A 17,919-nucleotide genomic window follows, 5' to 3' on the forward strand; every position below is an offset into this window, starting at 1 on the left:
TAGCTATCCTATGTACACAAGTCAGCACTGCCCCTCCCCCATCGCCCACGGACGCCATGTCCCCTTGGGTAAGCAGACCAGGGGGCCGCGGCAGTCAGGGAGCTGCAGCAGCTGCCCCGCCTGAGTCTCGTCACCCTATGAATGAACAGAGCAAGCGTTGCAGCCTTCCCCCAAAGGTCCCCGAGTCAGAGGAGGAAGGGAGAAAAGAAAACTATGGCAGTAGCTGTGGAAGCTTGGAGCAGCAAGGGAACCAAATAAATAAATAAATAAATAACATTGACCTCCAGGTTAGAAGGTGCATCTTTCCAAAAAACAAAAAACCCAAAGCAAAACAGAACAAAAAACAGGTAAAATAATTTAAAGGCAAAATTTAAAAAGAACTAGATCAACTACAATCCTTTCGTACACCACCATGCCAACTGCACGCACATTTACAGGTGTTCTGTTGATTTGCGTTGTTTGTCCATTTGTGTGTGTGTGTGTGTGTGTGTGAGGTCTTGGCTTAGAAACAGTTACGTAAAAACCAAAAAGGAAGGCCAGTTCACTTGGGAGTTTTACTAAAGGAGGTGGAAAAAGGGCAGGTGGCTCAGCATTTGGCCCTGTGGCCTCTTCCATGGCACCTTTCGTATGAAGGATGGGGGGAAGGGGTGGGGGAGAAAGACAGGGAACCAAACCCAGGCAGATTTTTGGAGAAGCAGCACGTAGAAGATGCAAGTTCAAGTATTTCTCCCAGCACAGCTGGAGTCCCCACAGAAGGCACTCAGAAGGGCTGGAAGAGGTGACAGGGACTTAAAACGGTGCTAGTCCTATCTCACCCCAACCCGATTTCCCCCTACCCGACCCATCACGGCGTTCAGCAGAACTTTTTTTTTAAATTAATTAATTTATTTATTTTTGGCTGTGTTGGGTCTTTGTTGCTGCACACAGGCTTCCTCTAGTTGTGGCGAGCGGGAGCTACTCTTCGTTGCGGTGCGTGGGTTTCTCATCACTGTGGCTTCTCTTGTTGCGGAGCACGGGCTCTAGGTGAGTGGGCTTTAGTAGGTGTGGCACGTGGGCTCAGTAGTTGTGGCACATGGGCTCCAGGAGCATGAGCTTCTGTAGTTGCAGCATACGGGCTCCATAGTTGTGGCTCGCGGGCTCTAGAGCGCAGCCTCGGCAGTTGTGGCGCACGGGCTTAGTTGCTCTGTGGCATGTGGGATTCCCGGACCAGGGCTCGAACCCGTGTCCCCTGCCTTGGCAGGTGGATTCTTAACCACTGTGCCACCAGGGAAGCCCTCAGCAGAACTCCTGAGGAAGGGAAGAGTTCCATGGCTGGATTCTGACCCACTCCCACCCCCCACCCCCCACCCCCACCCCTGGGATTTTGCAAAGTCCAGCAATGCTGGACACCGATGAGAAGCAGAGCTTCTATGGGAGGAGCTGAGGCCTAGGACGGCTGGAGTGGAGTCTCCTCCTCTCTTTGGGAGGCGGCCTCCAGGGCCTGGGGTCTGGAATGAGTTGTAAATGTTGTTCCTGTATCAAGCACTGTCCTACTTGGAGAGAAGTGTCACTGGTACTTGGGAAGCTAGAAACACACACTTCCCCTCCCTTAAGCATCTGACAGAGAAGGGAGAACCTGCCCAGAAGCTATCTGCTGGGCCTTGGCAACAGGCTGTGGAGATGGATCTCAGCAGTTTCCTGGGGCAGGAGGACATCTTGCATCCATGGATGGTTCTGGATTTCTTTGAAGGATGGCCGATCTGATGGTCTCAGGGCCAAGCACCATCTAATGAGATGTTGACACGCTGAAGAGACCCTCTGCCTGAAGAAAACTTGGCCCCTGATGGTCTCCTCGTCGTGCTCAAAGGGAATATCTCCACAGACCATATCCTACAGCAGGATCCCCAGAGACCAGACGGCTGCTGACTTGCCATGGTAGCGATGGTAGTGGATCCACTCTGGAGGACTATATGCTCGGGTCCCATCGAAGTCCGTGTAGACGGTGTCCTCGAGCAGCGCCCCCGACCTGAAGTCGATGAGTTTGAGCTCACCGCGACTGAGGTCGATAAGGGTGTTCTCATCCTTGCCGTCGCGGTGAAGCGCCCCGCAGCTGCGGCAGTGCCGCACGGCCTGCAGCACCTGCCAGAAGCAGCTGTGGGCCAGCTCCGCCTGCAGGGCCCCCATTTCCGTGATTAAGTCGAAGCGTTCTTGCGCTGCTGGCTCGGGCCTGTCCAGGATCAGGGCGAAACTGCTGGGTCTCTCGAACCAGCCCAGGAGCCTGATGACGCCGGGGAAGCCCGAGCTCACCTTCTTCAGCAGAACCACTTCCATGGGCACTCGGGTGCCGTCAGGCAGCTCTCCCCAGCCTGAAATACAGTCCTTCTCCACGTGCTTGATGGCCACTGGCAAGTGGTCGGTGACATGGATGCCGGAGTAGACGGAGCCAAAGCCGCCGCTGCCCAGGAGCGGGCCCACCTGGCACTGTGACTCCAGGGGCTCCTTCTCCTTGCCGGGCGCCAGCTTGGTGGCGTGCAGGTTGTTGCAGGGCGCGGCACGCAGGCGGGCGAGACAGTTGGATTTGGACAAGAGCATCCCAACCTCCAGGACGTCGGTGTAGGGACGGAGTCTGGAGGAGCTGCAGCAGGAGCTGGGGCTGGGGTTGTGCCGGTGGCTGTGCCTACGGCTGGGGCTGAAGCTGTGCTGGGTCTTCGTTGCAACAGGTGGGCTCCTTAGTTGCGGCACGTGAATGCCTAGTTGTGGCACGCGTGTGGGATCCAGCTCCCTGACCAGGGATTGAACCCAGGCCCCCTGCATTGGGAGCGTCGAGTCTTATCCACTGTGCCACTAGGGAAGTCCCCTTAATATTTTTCTTTGTGTAAAAAGAAAAGGCTCAGGATGAGAGGCTGTATCGTTCTTTGAGTGAATGTCACGAAGACCATCAATCATCAGATCAATACATACCCGGTCACTGGTGTCTGGAATTCTCTTTGTGTATTTGAGCACCACTTGCTATTTTAAAATATTAATTCAGTGAACCAAAATCATACTATCTATCTGCCCATGCAACCATCCATTAGAGACATGGTATAATGCAGAGGCGAGAAGCATGGACTCGACAGCCAGACTGCTTCAGCTTGAAGTCTGGCTCTACCGTTATTAGCTCTGTGACCTGGAGGCAGTGATTACATGTCTTGGTTCTACCCTGTGGACTCAGGGATCTATTCTCCGAGTCATTCTTCTTTTCGCAAGAAATGCAGATCCTGTTTGCACCTGAGTAGTTTTGCAGCCTGCTTCCTGCCTGCAGAAGTCTGAGGGTTCAAAGGCCTCTTTTCCTTTTGTACTGTCTCTGCTCATTTCAGTCCAGAGCTGCTTGTTTATGCCAATACGTTTCTTTTAAAAATGTTGTGGGTCTCCTATGAATTCAGGAGTGGCTGAGCTGGGTGAAGTTGCAGACAAATTGTTGGCCAGGGTTGGGGTCCAAAGAAGGCTTGACTGGGGCTGACAAACCTATTTCCAAGATGGTGCACTCACATGACAGGCAAGTGGGTTCTGGGTATTGGCGGGAGGCCTCAGTTCCTCGTCATGTGGGCATCTCCACAGAGTTCTCATGTGTCCTCACAGCACGGCAGCTGGCTTCCCCCAGACCAGGTGATCCAAGAGAGAGCAACGCAGAAGCTACAATGTCTCCTACGACCTTACCTGGGAATGTACACATTGTCATTTCCTCAATCTTCTATTGGTGACACAAGAACATAGATGAGGAGGTAAGGACCACCAGAGGCCATCTGGAGGTTGGTTACTACCAGGACTTTTTCAGAGCAAGTCTGAGAAAAGTTTTTTTAAAATTTAAATTTAAATTTTTTTGTAGCTGCACCACGGGACGTGTGGGATGTTAGTTCCACCACCAGGGGTGGAACCCGCACCCCCTGCAGTGGAAGCGTGGAGTCTTGACCACTGGACCTCCAGGGAAGTCCTGAGACAAGTTTTTTTTTTAATGCCATTTGAGGCCTTGGGGTTTTCTTTAGGTTTGATCTCTGATTGATCTAACAAGCATTTATTTGGTCCCAACTGTGGGCCAGGTGCCATGTGAGATGCTGAAGATATAAATACAAGTAAAAATCCACTGTACGTGTTTCAAGTAGGTGAGGTCAATGTGGAACCATATGCAGCTAAGAGAATATGATTGTATAATGTAGTAAATGCCATGATCAAGCTGTGCAGATGTGCTGTCAGAGTCAAGACAAAGGGCTAGCAGCCAGGCCTGGGGTGGGCAGGGTGGGAGTGCCCGTTTTAGTGGGGTCAGGAATGCTTTTCCTGGAGAAAATAATCAGCACTGTCATCTGTTGGCATTTATCATGAGCCAGGCCTTAGCTGAGCACTTTAAAGGCCTCATCTCAAGTAATCCTCTTAATAACCCACATGAGGTGCCTACTGTTATTATTGAATGTATTTGCTTGTTTATGCCTGCCACCTCCTCTCACACCTATTCCAGCTAGAACGCACGCTTCAGCTGGGCAGTGGTTTTTGTCACGTTCTAAATCTCCAGCATCTACAAGAGTTCCTAGCACAGAGTTAGCCCTTAATACTTTTTAGTTGAATCACTGACTACCCATTTTACAGATGAAAAAGCAAAGGCTTAGAGAGAAGTGACTTCCCCAAGATCACACAACCAGGAAGTGGCTGAGGCAGAATTCCAATCCATGCTCCTATCCATGGTAATAAACTCCCCCCAAATACAGCCTGTGCCCTCAAGGAGTAGACAGCTTGGTGGGGAAGCCGGACAGAGAGGTACTAAGGCAGGTAACTGAGTTGCAGTGTGAATGCTGTAAACAAGTGTTTTCAAGTTGCTTTAGGAGTGAAGAGGATGGGGTTGGAAACTGGTGGGCAGGTGAGGGTTATCTGGTACAGGCTGTGTGTGGGCAGCAGATGTGGGCTGTGGGTTTTGGTCATGGTCCTTCCGCTGGTGATGCTGAGCCCGTAAACCCCATGATGATGCTTCGATTTTATTCTCTGAGAGCCAGATAGGATTCAGAAATTCCGGGTTCAAGTCCCCCTTGAAGCTGAGTAGGATGGATCACTAACCTGCACAGGGACACAGTCTGTCTCGGCTTCTCTGCCTTTCCTCCAGTGCTCTCTTCTCTCCCCACCCTGTTCTGAGGACCCACCACCTGGGCAGGTGGCTCCCGCCCGTTCTCCCTCCTGTCTGATCCAGCCACGACCACAATAACTGCCAACGCGGAACTGAACGACGGTTGAGATTCAGAAGCAAGAGATGAAGAATGAAAGGCACCAGAGACCCTGGGTTCACCCTGCTAACTCACAGGGCAGCGGCAAGAGGAAGACGTTATCATTAGCGATCTTTGCTTCAGCAATAGTTGCTTCTGTGAAGTGCTAGAGTCGAGTCAGGGCAAAAATAGGACCTTCTCTTATGGTGTGGGTGCATCCCAAGGCACCCGGGCTTTGGACTCTCCCAATCACTGGCTGTCTGTCTGGGAGGCAGGAATGGACCTTTTGTTCTTTCAAAGTTAAAGTTGGAGAAATGTGATCAACCTACTCTCATGAAATCCCTTAAAGTCTGATCTCAACAACAGTTTTAATTTAGAGTTTACTTTATCAGGGTCTGAGCAGTACTAACTGGTATCTGGTAGGGATGTCTTATGGGCCGAAAGAAAATGCTCTGTTTCTTTAAATATCTGAGTTCCCTCCTGAATGGTGAAGTCAAACATGCTCACTGTATGACTTCAGAAACACAAACGGGCATAACACAAAGGAAGTCAGCCTTTATCCCACCACCCGGACATGATCGATAACACCTTCGGTCTCTCCTCCCTGCTCCTCGTTTTTCTCAATGCAAATTCGCGTTAACTCTGCAGGGTGTAGTGGTGAAAGCATAGCTTTAGGCCAAGCATTCTCAACCTTTTCTGGGTTCTGGACTCCTCTGCAAGTCTGGTGAAGCCCCTGGAGCCCTTCCCAACGTCACGCTTTTTAAATGCATAAATACTGATAAAAACACAAGGGAAAACAATTATATTGAAATACAACTATCAAGATATTTTTTAAAACTTTGTGACATAGTAACATATGTGCTTCTTTATTAGTTCATTTACTGACAATATCTAGTGGTGATTCTAAGAACTCCTGTAACTTCAAAGTAGTGATGAGCATAACTGCTATCTTGAGGTGTCTGCTGCCCCTGCAATAAGCAATATCTGTGATTCCTATTGGCAGCACTCATGGGCATTGTTCATGCTGCTGTGGCTTGCTGTCTACATTCATAATCGAAGGAATGCTAAATTTTAGTTAGAAGGCAGTGAAAATAAATATAATTCCTCCCCCCCCCGCCCCCACCGCCCGGCCCCAACCAGGCTCACAAACTCCATAAAATCTATCCTTAAGGCACAGGTTAAGAACTGCTGTGGTCTAGGCTTCCTGCATTTGGATCCCAGCTCTGCCATTTACCAGCTGTGTGGCCCTGGGCAAGTTGCTCGCCTTCTCTGGGCTTCAGTTTCCCTATCTGTAAAATGGGCACAGTAACAGTATCTGTCTCATAAGCTTATCGTGCATACTGAAGGAGACACCCTGTGTAATATACTTAGAAGAGCGTTACTTAAAGGCAAAAAGCTCAGAAAATTGAACTTTTAAAAACTCATTTGGTAGCTAAAGCTCACCTGATATTAACTCATTTGGTGGCAAAACTTGACCTGAATTGATGCAAGACTATTTGTGTGAACATTCATATACCTTTTTTTTTTTGCTACAGAAATATCAACGTGTTTCATGACAACAAGCTGTCCCAGATCCCCTGCAAACAGACCCACCATGCAGTATATTACATTTCTAAATGGAAACTTTTTTTTTTTGACCACACTGAGTGGCTTGCAGGATCTTAGTTGCCTGACCAGGGACTAAACCCAGGCCCTTGGCACTGAAAGCACAGAGTCCTAACCACTGGAAATTACCCAGAAACATTTTAAATTACAAAATCTGTCTGCTGCTAAGGGACCTGTACTTCCTGTGCTAGAGATGTGACTTTTTTTTCCTTAGTTGAGTGTCAAACTAATTATTTCATTTACTCCTCATGAGTCAGGTAGGAGAGGCATGATCATCTCCCATTTCCTACATGGGAAAACCAAGGCACAGATTCACAACTTGCTCAGCATCTTGTCCAGTCTCCCACAGGTGCTAGACTAGTACCTCATGTTCAAATAAACCCAGTACTGAAGCCACAACTACTGAGCCCACGCACCTAGAGCCCATGCTCTGCAACGAGAGAAGCCACCGTGATGACGAGCCCGCACACCGCAACGAAGAGTGACCCCTGCTCGCCGCAACTAGAGAAAGCCTGCGTGCAGCAGCGAAGACCCAATGCAGCCAAAAATAAATAAATAAATTTATTAAAAAAAAATTAAAACCAGATAAAAATCTATCTATATATACAGCATTAGCCTTTTTTGGAAATAAAATATATACATGCACAGATACCATGTGTCAGTGAACCGGAGCCCAGTGGCCAAATCAGGCCCCCTGTTGGTTTTAGTTCAGCCGGTGAGCTGAGAATGGTTTTTACATTTCAAAATGTAAAGTGTAAAATAAGACTTCAGGCTTTTGGCAAGAATGGTTGCTTGAGGAGTTGAGGACATTGCCTCTTGACTCACAAAGTTTAAAATATTTACTATCTGACCCTTTACAGAAAAAATTGCTGACCCCTGGTATATACCAAACAAACGAACAAACTCTTGTGGTGACATTGGGCCCACTGGATTAATCCAGCATCATCTCTCCATCCCAAGGTCAGCTAAGTAGTAAACCTAATTCCTTCTGCTACCTTAATTCCCCTTTGCCGGGAAACAAACGTAACATAGTCACAGGTTCTGGGGCTTAGGATGTGCACATCTTTGGGAAGCCTGGTCACTTAGAGAGAGCTGTGTCTCCACATCCAACAGGATGTAGATTCTTTACAGATATTATTTTATTTAATCCTCCAAGGATCCCGAAATGTGTGTACCATTATCTCCATTTTTGCCTATGAGGCCACTGAGGCTCAGTGAGGTAAAGTGATTTGCCCAGGATCACACAGCTACAGTGTCAGGGTTGGAGCCCAAGTATATGGGGCTCCAAAGCCTGTGGGTTTCCACAGGATAAACTTGGCTGTCGTCGACATGTGCAGAACAATCTCTTCTACTCACTGGCTGCACTAGAAAGGGTACAGGAACCTCAGCTAATTCAATTGCTCAGCCCTGCAGATTTAGGTGTGAAGAAGAGAGTAAAGGCAAGGGCAAGCTTCTAAAGACCTGGGTTCAAATCCCAGCTCAGGCAAGAGATGTCAGCTCCCTGAGCCTCAGCCAGCTTCTCACAGCGAGGTAGGGTGCGGGTGTAGTGAACCAGCGCCACTTCATATAGCAAAAGTTTGTCGAGATCCTGTATAGGCCAGATTCCATTCTAGAAATTTCTGAAGCGCTTTATCAAAGTAAGATAAGATCACTTTATTTGAACCCTGCAGATAATTTTGCCATCGAGTCACGTTAATATTAAAAATAATGGCCAAAGTTACCACGTGTTTGCTGTGGGCCAGGCACCGAGCCACGGGCTTTGCAAATCTGAATAGTTCTGAATCACAATTCTCTCTAACAGCAGCTGGACTTCAAAAGAAACAGCAACCTTCCATTCCCTTCATTCAAGTGTGGATGTGCCCTTAATGAAACCCCAAATTAAGAGTCAAATAGCTCATGATCCTAAGAAGAGCCACCAGGCTTACCGTGGTGGCGGCGAGAGGCTCCTAGTGGGACACTAATTCTCCCCATTTCCCGTCCTGGAGTCGAGCCTTTGATCTTCCAGCTCACAGATGACAAGTCATGGGGAATTGCTAGAGTGAGTTTCTGTCTCATTGAGGATGAAGGTGTGCAGACGCTCTAAGCCGCCTTGCTCAGTATCAGATTTTATGAGCACTGAACTGTGAATTTTGAAGGCCTCGTTGTATTTCAGATCGATCTGCTTTTTTGAAGTAAAAGCAGTTTGCCTCTGCTCTGTGTTCACTGAGAACAGGGTGGGGGGGGAGGAGGAATGCTGATGACCAAGTGTTCTTCTGGGGAACAACTCCTGCTTGAAATTTAGGGAGGCTCTCCTTGTTGTAGTGTGGGCCACCGCCGAGATGCACCGTTTGGCATGTGTGTTGCCTCTCAGAATGAATTTATGAGAGCAACTGAATTTTTCCGGTTTCTGGAACTTGCTAACAACAAGTGGAGGTGAAATGAGAAAGAGATCTGTACTCTACAAATAGCTTCCCCATAATTCTGGGACAACCATCCCTATCCTTTAGGCCACACTCTACATTTGGTGACTGGGGGGGGTGATAGCAGCATAAAATGTTATTCATTCAAACCTCTTAGAAAATGGGTTCTGTCTATCTGACTATCATCCATCCATCCATCCATCATCTAACATCATCTATCTAAAGAAATGACGACTTTAGCTAAAAACAGCCTGCCGCACACAGGAAGAATAAATACTAAGCCTAAATAATTTGGCAGTAACACTTTTCAATATGAAAAAGGCGCCTGGCCATAGATGCAGCAACTCTATATCTAGCACGTAAGCCTACAAAAATCATGACAGGGGTGTGTAAACATAGGTGTACAAGGACCCTCACCACTGCACTGTGATAGAGAAAACTGGAAACCACCTTTCCATTAATAGGACCATCGTACAGCAGAAACTAACACAACACTGTAAAGCAATTATACTCCAATAAAGATGAAAAAAAAAAGTTAAAAAAAAAATAGGACCATCGTTAATTATTTCTCAGCCACCTGACTGCTTAGCTTCTCAATTTCCCCATCTGTAGAACAAGGATATTCCGAATACTTATTGGTGTGCGGTGAGGACAAAATGAGTCAATGCTCCGATAGGGTTTAGAACCAGGCTTGGCACGCAGCACATGCTCGGTAATTTGAGCCGTTATTATTATTCCAAATAATAGAAACCAACATATTTTTTAAAAAGGCTGGGGTTGATCCAAATTACTGACCCATATTTATGGTTAAGGAAAAAACCCCACAAATGACAGAATACGGAGAATATGAGGCATCACATTTGTGCTTTTCAACCAAGGCCATGTCCCATATTTAACATACAGGTTTGCTTGTAGATGGGACATTTCAGGACAGATACACAAGAGTTGGTGGTCTATAAAAATATGTGCCTAGCCTCTAGCAGGTTAATGTTAAAACACACTGGAGAAACCTGCCCATGTTCTTTAAAAGACATCTGTCATCTACCAACAACTCTCATTTATGGTTTATGACATATATAGGTTAGAACAATTTGAGTCCCAACTGTCTCATATGGCCTAGTTTGAAACTAGTGGGTTTAATTAATTTATGGTTTGAATCAGTGACTGAGAAGCACCAATGATAATACGTATTGAGAAAAAAGCTCTATATAGCTCTGATGGCTAAAAAATGTTTTCGTTTGAAAATGATTGAGATCAATGAAAATGTATGAAATGTAAATTTGTGGCATAAAAAACCACGAAACCTTTGAACTGCATTTTCAATGATCTTCCGTGCCAAATACCAGGTACGAATTAATGATAGAAAAGGAAAGAAAAAGTTTTTGCATAAGATAGTGGAAAATGGATTACAAGTTGATATTAGTTTAGGCAACGATGCTTAAATGTCTTACTTCGTACACGTAACACGACTGCAAAAAGGTGCAGAGCCTCACGTTTAAGAACAGCAACACATGATTTTGTATTTTGTAGTTCAGCATTCACCTACGCTTGTTAGACAGTCTTTACTTGTGTAAAATCCAGGTCATTTTACAAATACAACTATTTCTGAGTCCCTCCGAGTGTTAGCCTGTTCCCACAGATCTTTCTTTCCCTGACCAAACTCTGCTACTTTTCTGAAACGTCTTTTGAATGTGGTTCATGTAATGTTATCATCTTTAATGAAAAAATGCCTGCTGATTCCGAGCCATTTGGTGCCCTCCCGTCAGGGGAGGAAAAGCATAACACTGAATAAGGCTGAAGGTTTTTATTATCACGTCGTAAATGGGCAAATGGCATCTGTCAATACAAAGAGCCTCACAGGGCCCTGGAAAAGGAAGCCGCTCCGGGGGAGGCTGTCGAGTGACAAAATGGATTTTTATTAACCTCCTGGTCCAACATCTCTTTTCCTATTTTATTTTGCCTCATTCACTTGGCAACATAATAATGCTATAAAAACACCCAAACAGGAAGCTGATAACAATTAGAAACCACACAGTTGCCCCGTTACTGAACAGCAGTAAAGAGTCTGAATCATAGCCGATCTTTCGAATTTTAAGCATAGGTGTGTCGCCAACACATGTATTTTCACACCCGGGCCCTGCCTGCTTTGGGTCTTCTTTAGGAGATATTTCTTGCCGGGAATAACACAGCCCGTTTGCCGAAGTGTTAATTCTCACCAAGTTTTCATATTTGGGTCACAAACATCTTTCCTGACGCTGGTAAAATGGCCAAGGTGTTTATGAGCTGCCAGAAATGTTTATGCCAAGTGCATAAAAGCAGAAATGGAACCGTTCACAACCATCCTGGAATGAGCTGCCCTGGTGTGGGGGAAGGGTGGGTCCCCAGAATGATTTTGCTGGGAGTTGTTAAGGTGGAGGTCTCACTAAAACGTTTAGTAAATGGTAATAGTAATTCAGGTCTGAGCAGGTGTGGGAGCGGCACACACAGCCAGGACGACTGGAAGGTGTACCCGGGGGGCCTGCCGGCTCTAAGGGGTAGCAGTTCCTCTCCTCCGTGCCAGGGAAGGGATGGACTCAGCTTGGGAAGTGCCAAGGCTCAGGTTCTGAAATTCTGACAGGTGGGGCCTATCGTGTTTTCCAAAGAGATTTAGAGCCTGGGCATAAACTGGGTTACTACTTCCATGGGAAATCCACAACCACTGTGCAGATGTTTTAACCTAAAAACATTCACACTGCAGCAGATCTGAGTTTGTTCTGACATGGAAAGATGTCCATGATTTTTTAAAAATGCAAATTAAAAAAAATATATAGCTCAGAAGATCCTTTTTGTTGTTCTTTAAAGAAAAACAAAAAACCCCCAACAAAACAGCGTATACACTGAGAATAACCTGGGGAAAATATCCCAAACATCACAGTAGGTTTGAATATTCTGCACTTCATGCTTCTGTATTGATTGCATTTTTTAAAAGGGCAAGTCGAGATAAAATGTCATAGATCTACACCTAGAGACAAATTAAAAAACAAAAACAAGTGCATGTAAAAAGCGGTGACATCTGAGTAAGGTCTGTCATCTTCTGAACTGATTGTGCCAATCAACTTGGCACGATCCTGGGTTTGATAATGTGCTGTAGTTATGAGGGCGCTATTGCGGGGAGCTGAGGGGTAGGTACCAGCGACGCTTCTGGACTATGTTTACACTTCTTGTGATCTATAATTACTTCAAAATAGAAAGCTGAAAAAGGACAGCTATTAGTCTGTAAACGAAAAAAAATAAAGATAAAAGAGATTCATAAAAAATGCTCATGGCACATGGCTGAAATTTACAGATACAGATGGCAGAGCAGAATGTGTACACAAAATACACCCATCAAAATGGCTCACATATGCTCAGAGAAATATATAGTTGGAGGCTGCCGAAATGCTAATAGTGGCTATCGTTAGATGCAAGCTTTTCATTTGGGAGCGGGTACTTTTTGGTACTAAATTTTTTTTTTTTTTTTTGGCCATGCCGCACGGCTCGCAGGATCTCTGCTCCCCGACCAGGGATTGAACCCAGGCCATGGCAGTGAAAGCCTAGAATCCTAACCACTAGGCCAGCAGGGAGCTCCCTGTACTTAATTTTTAAAAAAATGGTGACTATACATCACTTTTAACAGTGTTTGTCATTTCTTTCTCTTTTTTTTTTTGTCATATACTTTTCTGAGGTCTATTTTTCCCCAACCTTAGACATACACACATATATACATACATGCATATATATGTATGTACACACCTTTAATTTTTGCCCTAGTTCTTCACTCACTGCTTACTATTTTGGGTAAATCATCATGGGCCTTTCCATCTGTGAAAATAGAAGTAATACTATCATCTCACAGTTGGGGACCAGCTGACAGTACTGTAAGGGGAAAGTTCGGCCTGATATGTCACATTTGATCTCTAAGGAGAAGGGAATTAAAATATGCTGTGGGCCTCCTATGTGCCAGACACAGTACATACTCTCTTTTATTTATTCTTCAACACAAGCAGATAGTTTTTGGATTGCCTTTTAGCAGGTGAGGAAACTGAGGCATTGAGAGGATAACGGAGCTCACACAGCTGGGAAGTGGGGGAGGTGGAATCTGAACCCAGAGAGTGTAGTTCCGGTACTCAACCACTATTTATACTACCACAGGATGGAAACTTAGGACGTCGGCATCATCACAATGACTAATAAGTAATCCATGTACTTCCGCGTTTGGATTCTTAATCAATAATATAACCAATACATAATAAAGGGCTCAGCATCACAGATGGAGAACGTAATGAATGACTTAGCACCAGCCAACTGAATTACTTTTTTTTTTTTTTTTTTTGCGGTGTGCGGGCCTCTCACTGTTGTGGCCTCTCCCATTGTGGAGCACAGGCTCCGGACGCGCAGGCTCAGCGGCCATGGCTCACGGGCCCAGCCGCTCTGCGGCATGTGGGATCTTCTCGGACCGGGGCACGAACCCGTGTCCCTTGCATCGGCAGGCGGACTCTCAACCACTGCGCCACCAGGGAAGCCCTGAATTACTATTGTAATCAGAATTTTCTATAAGAAAAGCTGCTGGATCAAGAAGACAACCATACCCCGCAGTGGGCTGTGTGCACGAGGCAGAGGGAGGATCGGGGTGGAAGGACGGGCCTGAATCTGCCAGGTCCTCTGCTAGAAACAGAGCTCCAGGCAAGACAGGTGGGGAAGAGCAGAAGTCTCAGCGGATCCTTTGGGAAGAAAGAAGAGCAGCATGTGGGGAAGATGTTTACAGGCTTTGGTAGAGCAGAAGGCTCCAAGGAAATGATAGGGGGCTTCCCTGGTGGTGCAGTGGTTGGGAGTCCGCCTGCCGATGCAGGGGACGCGGGTTCGTGCCCCGGTCCAGGAGGATCCCACATGCCGCGGAGCGGCTGGGCCCATGAGCCATGGCCGCTGAGCCTGCGCGTCCGGAGCCTGTGCTCCGCAACAGGAGAGGATAGGGACTGTGGTAGGCTGAATAATACCACCCCCCAAAGATGTCCACATCTTAATCCCTGAGACCTGTGGGTATATTACCTTACATGGCAAAAGGGACTTTGCAGAGATGCTTAAATTAAGAATCTTTAGAAAATCAAAGATGATCCTGGATTATCCAGGTGGACTGATTACAATCACAAGGGTCCTTATAAGAGGGAGGCAGCGAGTCAAAGGAGGAGGTGACAGAGGTAACAACAGACGCAAGAGGTTGGGTGATGTGAGGAAGGCTCCAGGAGCCCAGGGATGCAGGTGCCTCAGAAACTAGATGAGGCAAAAGGAAAACTGTTTCCTACTAGAACCCCTAGAAGGAACTGAAACATAGCAGGACCCTACGGTCCTTACCCCCTATGTCTTTCGTCTGTGGAAAAACTTTAGCCAAAGAATAAGTTTAATCAGAGAAGTAAGAAAATGCAGAAGCAAAGAAAAGCAGTCCAACAAGACTAAATAACAATAGTTGAGTCATTAAGCAGAGTCAAGGACCTCTAGTTCCTTCTCAAGGGCTAGAGATCATATTCTGAGCCATATCCTGTGAGCTGTCTTATAGATACTGAAACCCCCTGCCAGGTGGAAGAAGTTAACTACACGATGACCAGACTGTAGCCATGACATAAGTTGCCACAATTCTGAGAATTGGCCTCAAAGAAATGGGAACAAACCAACCATGGAACTGAAGATTAACTGTCCCTAAAACAATCAAGATGATGCTGGTCAGACCACTGATGACCAATTTCAAGATGACTGTCAGAGCTGACTGTGCTGTTTCTGCATGTAGCCCCCTCCCTCCATCTATAAAAGCTCTTGCCCCCTGATTGTGTGTGTGTGTGTGTGTGTGTGTGTGTGTGTGTGTGTGTGAGTCAGCCTTTGGACAGGCATCCGTCCTCCCCGCCCCTGCCCCCGGTTGCTAACATCCAAAATAAAGCAAACTTTCCACCAACCTTTCCAGCCAACTTTATTGGCTTTAGAGAGGCGAGCAGCCAGACCCCACTTTCCATGACAGAACCAGCCCCGCTACATTTTGACAGTCCAGTGAGACTAATTTTGGACTTCTGGTCTCTAGAACCATAAGAGAGTAGACTTCTGTTGTTTCAACCCGCTAAGTTTGTGATAATTTGTTACAGCAACAGCAGGAAACCAACACAGGGAATATGAGTGCTACTGGCTTTAAATGGATCCCTTTTTAATTGTTTTTAGATAGAAAAAAAAAGAATTCTTTGTAAGTTAATTTTTGTTGCCTCATTGTGCTTTTTTAAATGTGTCTTTGTGCACTGACTGGGCTGAATGGAGCCCTTGGTTTTATCTGGATTATGCAATTGTTAATTAATTGTTAGCTACAACTCGAGAGCTGAATCCACTTAACAGAATGGAAAACTATGGCACAGGCAGATCCATGCTTCTCTAAAGGACCAGAGTCTGCAGCGGTGCTCACACTGCGAAATGTCACCCTCTCTGCCATGTTAATGGATGCAGAGTCCAATTTATAAAGTCTGTAAGGATGCAAGGGCGAAAATCAGGAATTTTTGCAGGTAGGAGAGGGCAAAAGTAAATTATAAAAGGAGAGTTCTTTAAAAAAAAAAAAAAAGAACCTTACTTAAAAAATACATACTCTTGTAGACACATTTTAAAATACAGATAAACAAAAAGAAGAAAAAGAAATTTACTTGTGAGAATATAAAACAGATAACTTCTGTTGGTATAAGTGACGTCAGTGTATTTTCTATGCCTAAATATACTTACATATGTTCACCAAAAAGTGATCATACGGCACAAACCATTTTGTGACTGCTTCGTGTACTAAGTCATCATGAACGTCTTTCCAGGTCAATAAATAAATTTCCTTAAAAGTGGTTTTCAAAGAATGTTAAAAGGTATTGAAAGAAGTTCTAGGATGAGCTTATCTTCCAAACCCGGGTTAGAGGAAGTTGGGGAACTTTGCTGCAGGATTTCTCAGATACTTTGATATGACAGACACAATGTACAGGTCTAAAAGGGCTACACAATAAGATGTTCTTCCAACCTATCTTACCATGGGACTGTCCCTCCCCCCATTTGTTTAAATTGAGGAGAAATGTACAGAACATAAAATTTACCATTTTAAAGTGAACGCTCCAGAGTTATTCAGCACGTTCACAAGGTTGTGCAACCACCACCTCTCTCTAGTTCCAGGACATTTTCATTCCTCCAAAATAAAACCCTGTACTCATTAAACAGCTGAGTCTTCCTTATCCTGGCATCATGAGCTCCCGGCTCTTCCTGGTATTTGTTGAATGAATAAATAAAGATAGTGTTTAAGACTATAATAACAACTCTTGAGACTTTGATCTGTAGGGCTACGTATTTACAAGAACACAAAAGTCCACGATATAAATCCACACTCAGCGATGACCCAAGAGGGTCATCCCTCAAGTCCTAGAGAAATAAAGAATATGCTAAGATTTGTCTTGTTATCGCTATAGCTCAACCAGACAATATACTTACCCACATTTTTTAAGCACAAGAAGAACATTTTCAAAGCATTCTGGCATATTAGAAACATTTGAAAGAGGGCTACTAACCTACTAATCATCCTCAGCTCCTAAAGGGCCAGGAAATAGTTCTCTCTCATCTGCCTTTCAAAAAGGTTACTTTAGGAACAAACAAAAAAACCCTGATATACCTTTATCTATACAGGGGGAAGGGAGAAAGAGTTGGTAATGACTCTAGGGAGAGAAGGTTTAATCTTCTCTGCAGGAAGTCAAGAGATGAAATTCTCCAGGTGATACTCCACAGCCAGTGGTGTAAATCTAATATTTGGAATTTGGAATAAGAATGAGAAAAACTCCAACCAGGAAGAGTTAAAAGTGGTTTCCTCTGAGGAATGGGACTGGGGGCAGGGTGGGGCGGTATGGCCTTTCATTAGACCTTCTGCAGTTGATTAATTTTTAACCACCAGCAAGGAATTCTTCCATTCAAAAAAAAAAATTTTTTTTTTTTAAAGAAATAGGTACTTCTGGACGATAACAATGATAATAGGTAAACTAGTGTTAGAAAATACAGGAGATCTGGCCAAATTTCACTCCAAAGTGAAGATAAGAGAGCATAAAATATCTCCAGAATGACATACAAGAGAAGAGAAGGTTGGTTTCTTCCAGAGAGGGGAACAGAAAAGCAAGAAGACCTTTCACTGTACATCTTTTTATACTTTAAAAATTTTGAAAGATGCCAATGTATTACTTGTAAAAAATAAATATTTGGGGGAGGAGAAAAGACCATAAGGCAAGAGTTTTAATTTATTTTCAGTGATTCATTTTTATTGTTATAAATGTATTAAAGTGGATAAAACTTACTATAATGAATCTGAAAAGTGAATTATTCAGAGCAAATGTGGCCAAATGTCAACCATGAGTCAATCTAGGTGAAGATACACAGCTCATTTTACGATTCATGCAATTAAAAAAATTTTTTAAAATAAAAGTTTGAGGAAAAATATTATGAAATTAAAATAAAGTGATAAACACTTGAGAGGCTTAAAAAAAATTCTTGGTGCTGAGGTAACATCCTGGAACAATAAAATCAGAATCTCTGGGGGTAGGGCCCAGCCATTAGTATTCTTTTAAAACTTCCCCAATTGATTTCCATGTACAGCAACGTTGAAACTACTGCTCTAGAGAATCTCAAAGAATCCTTTCGCTTTAACTTTCAATACTCTT

General features: G+C 45.0%; 1 protein-coding gene across 1 annotated transcript; it reads right to left on the reverse strand.

Annotated features, from left to right (window-relative positions):
• Positions 1-1,361: 1,361 nt before the first annotated feature.
• Positions 1,362-6,216, reverse strand: LOC101316376 (serine/threonine-protein kinase pim-1-like). The gene has a single exon (XM_033841130.2). The coding sequence runs from the start codon at positions 2,791-2,793 to the stop codon at positions 1,870-1,872; it is 924 nt and encodes a 307-aa protein (XP_033697021.2). The 5' UTR covers positions 2,794-6,216; the 3' UTR covers positions 1,362-1,869.
• Positions 6,217-17,919: the final 11,703 nt, after the last annotated feature.

Source organism: Tursiops truncatus, chromosome 15, assembly GCF_011762595.2.
Source record: "Tursiops truncatus isolate mTurTru1 chromosome 15, mTurTru1.mat.Y, whole genome shotgun sequence".
NCBI classification, from domain to species: domain Eukaryota; kingdom Metazoa; phylum Chordata; class Mammalia; order Artiodactyla; family Delphinidae; genus Tursiops; species Tursiops truncatus.

Bases quoted from the DNA above. Each gene is read 5' to 3' on its own strand.
- LOC101316376 (XM_033841130.2), bottom strand. From the start codon at position 2,793: ATGCAGGGGGCCTGGGTTCAATCCCTGGTCAGGGAGCTGGATCCCACA.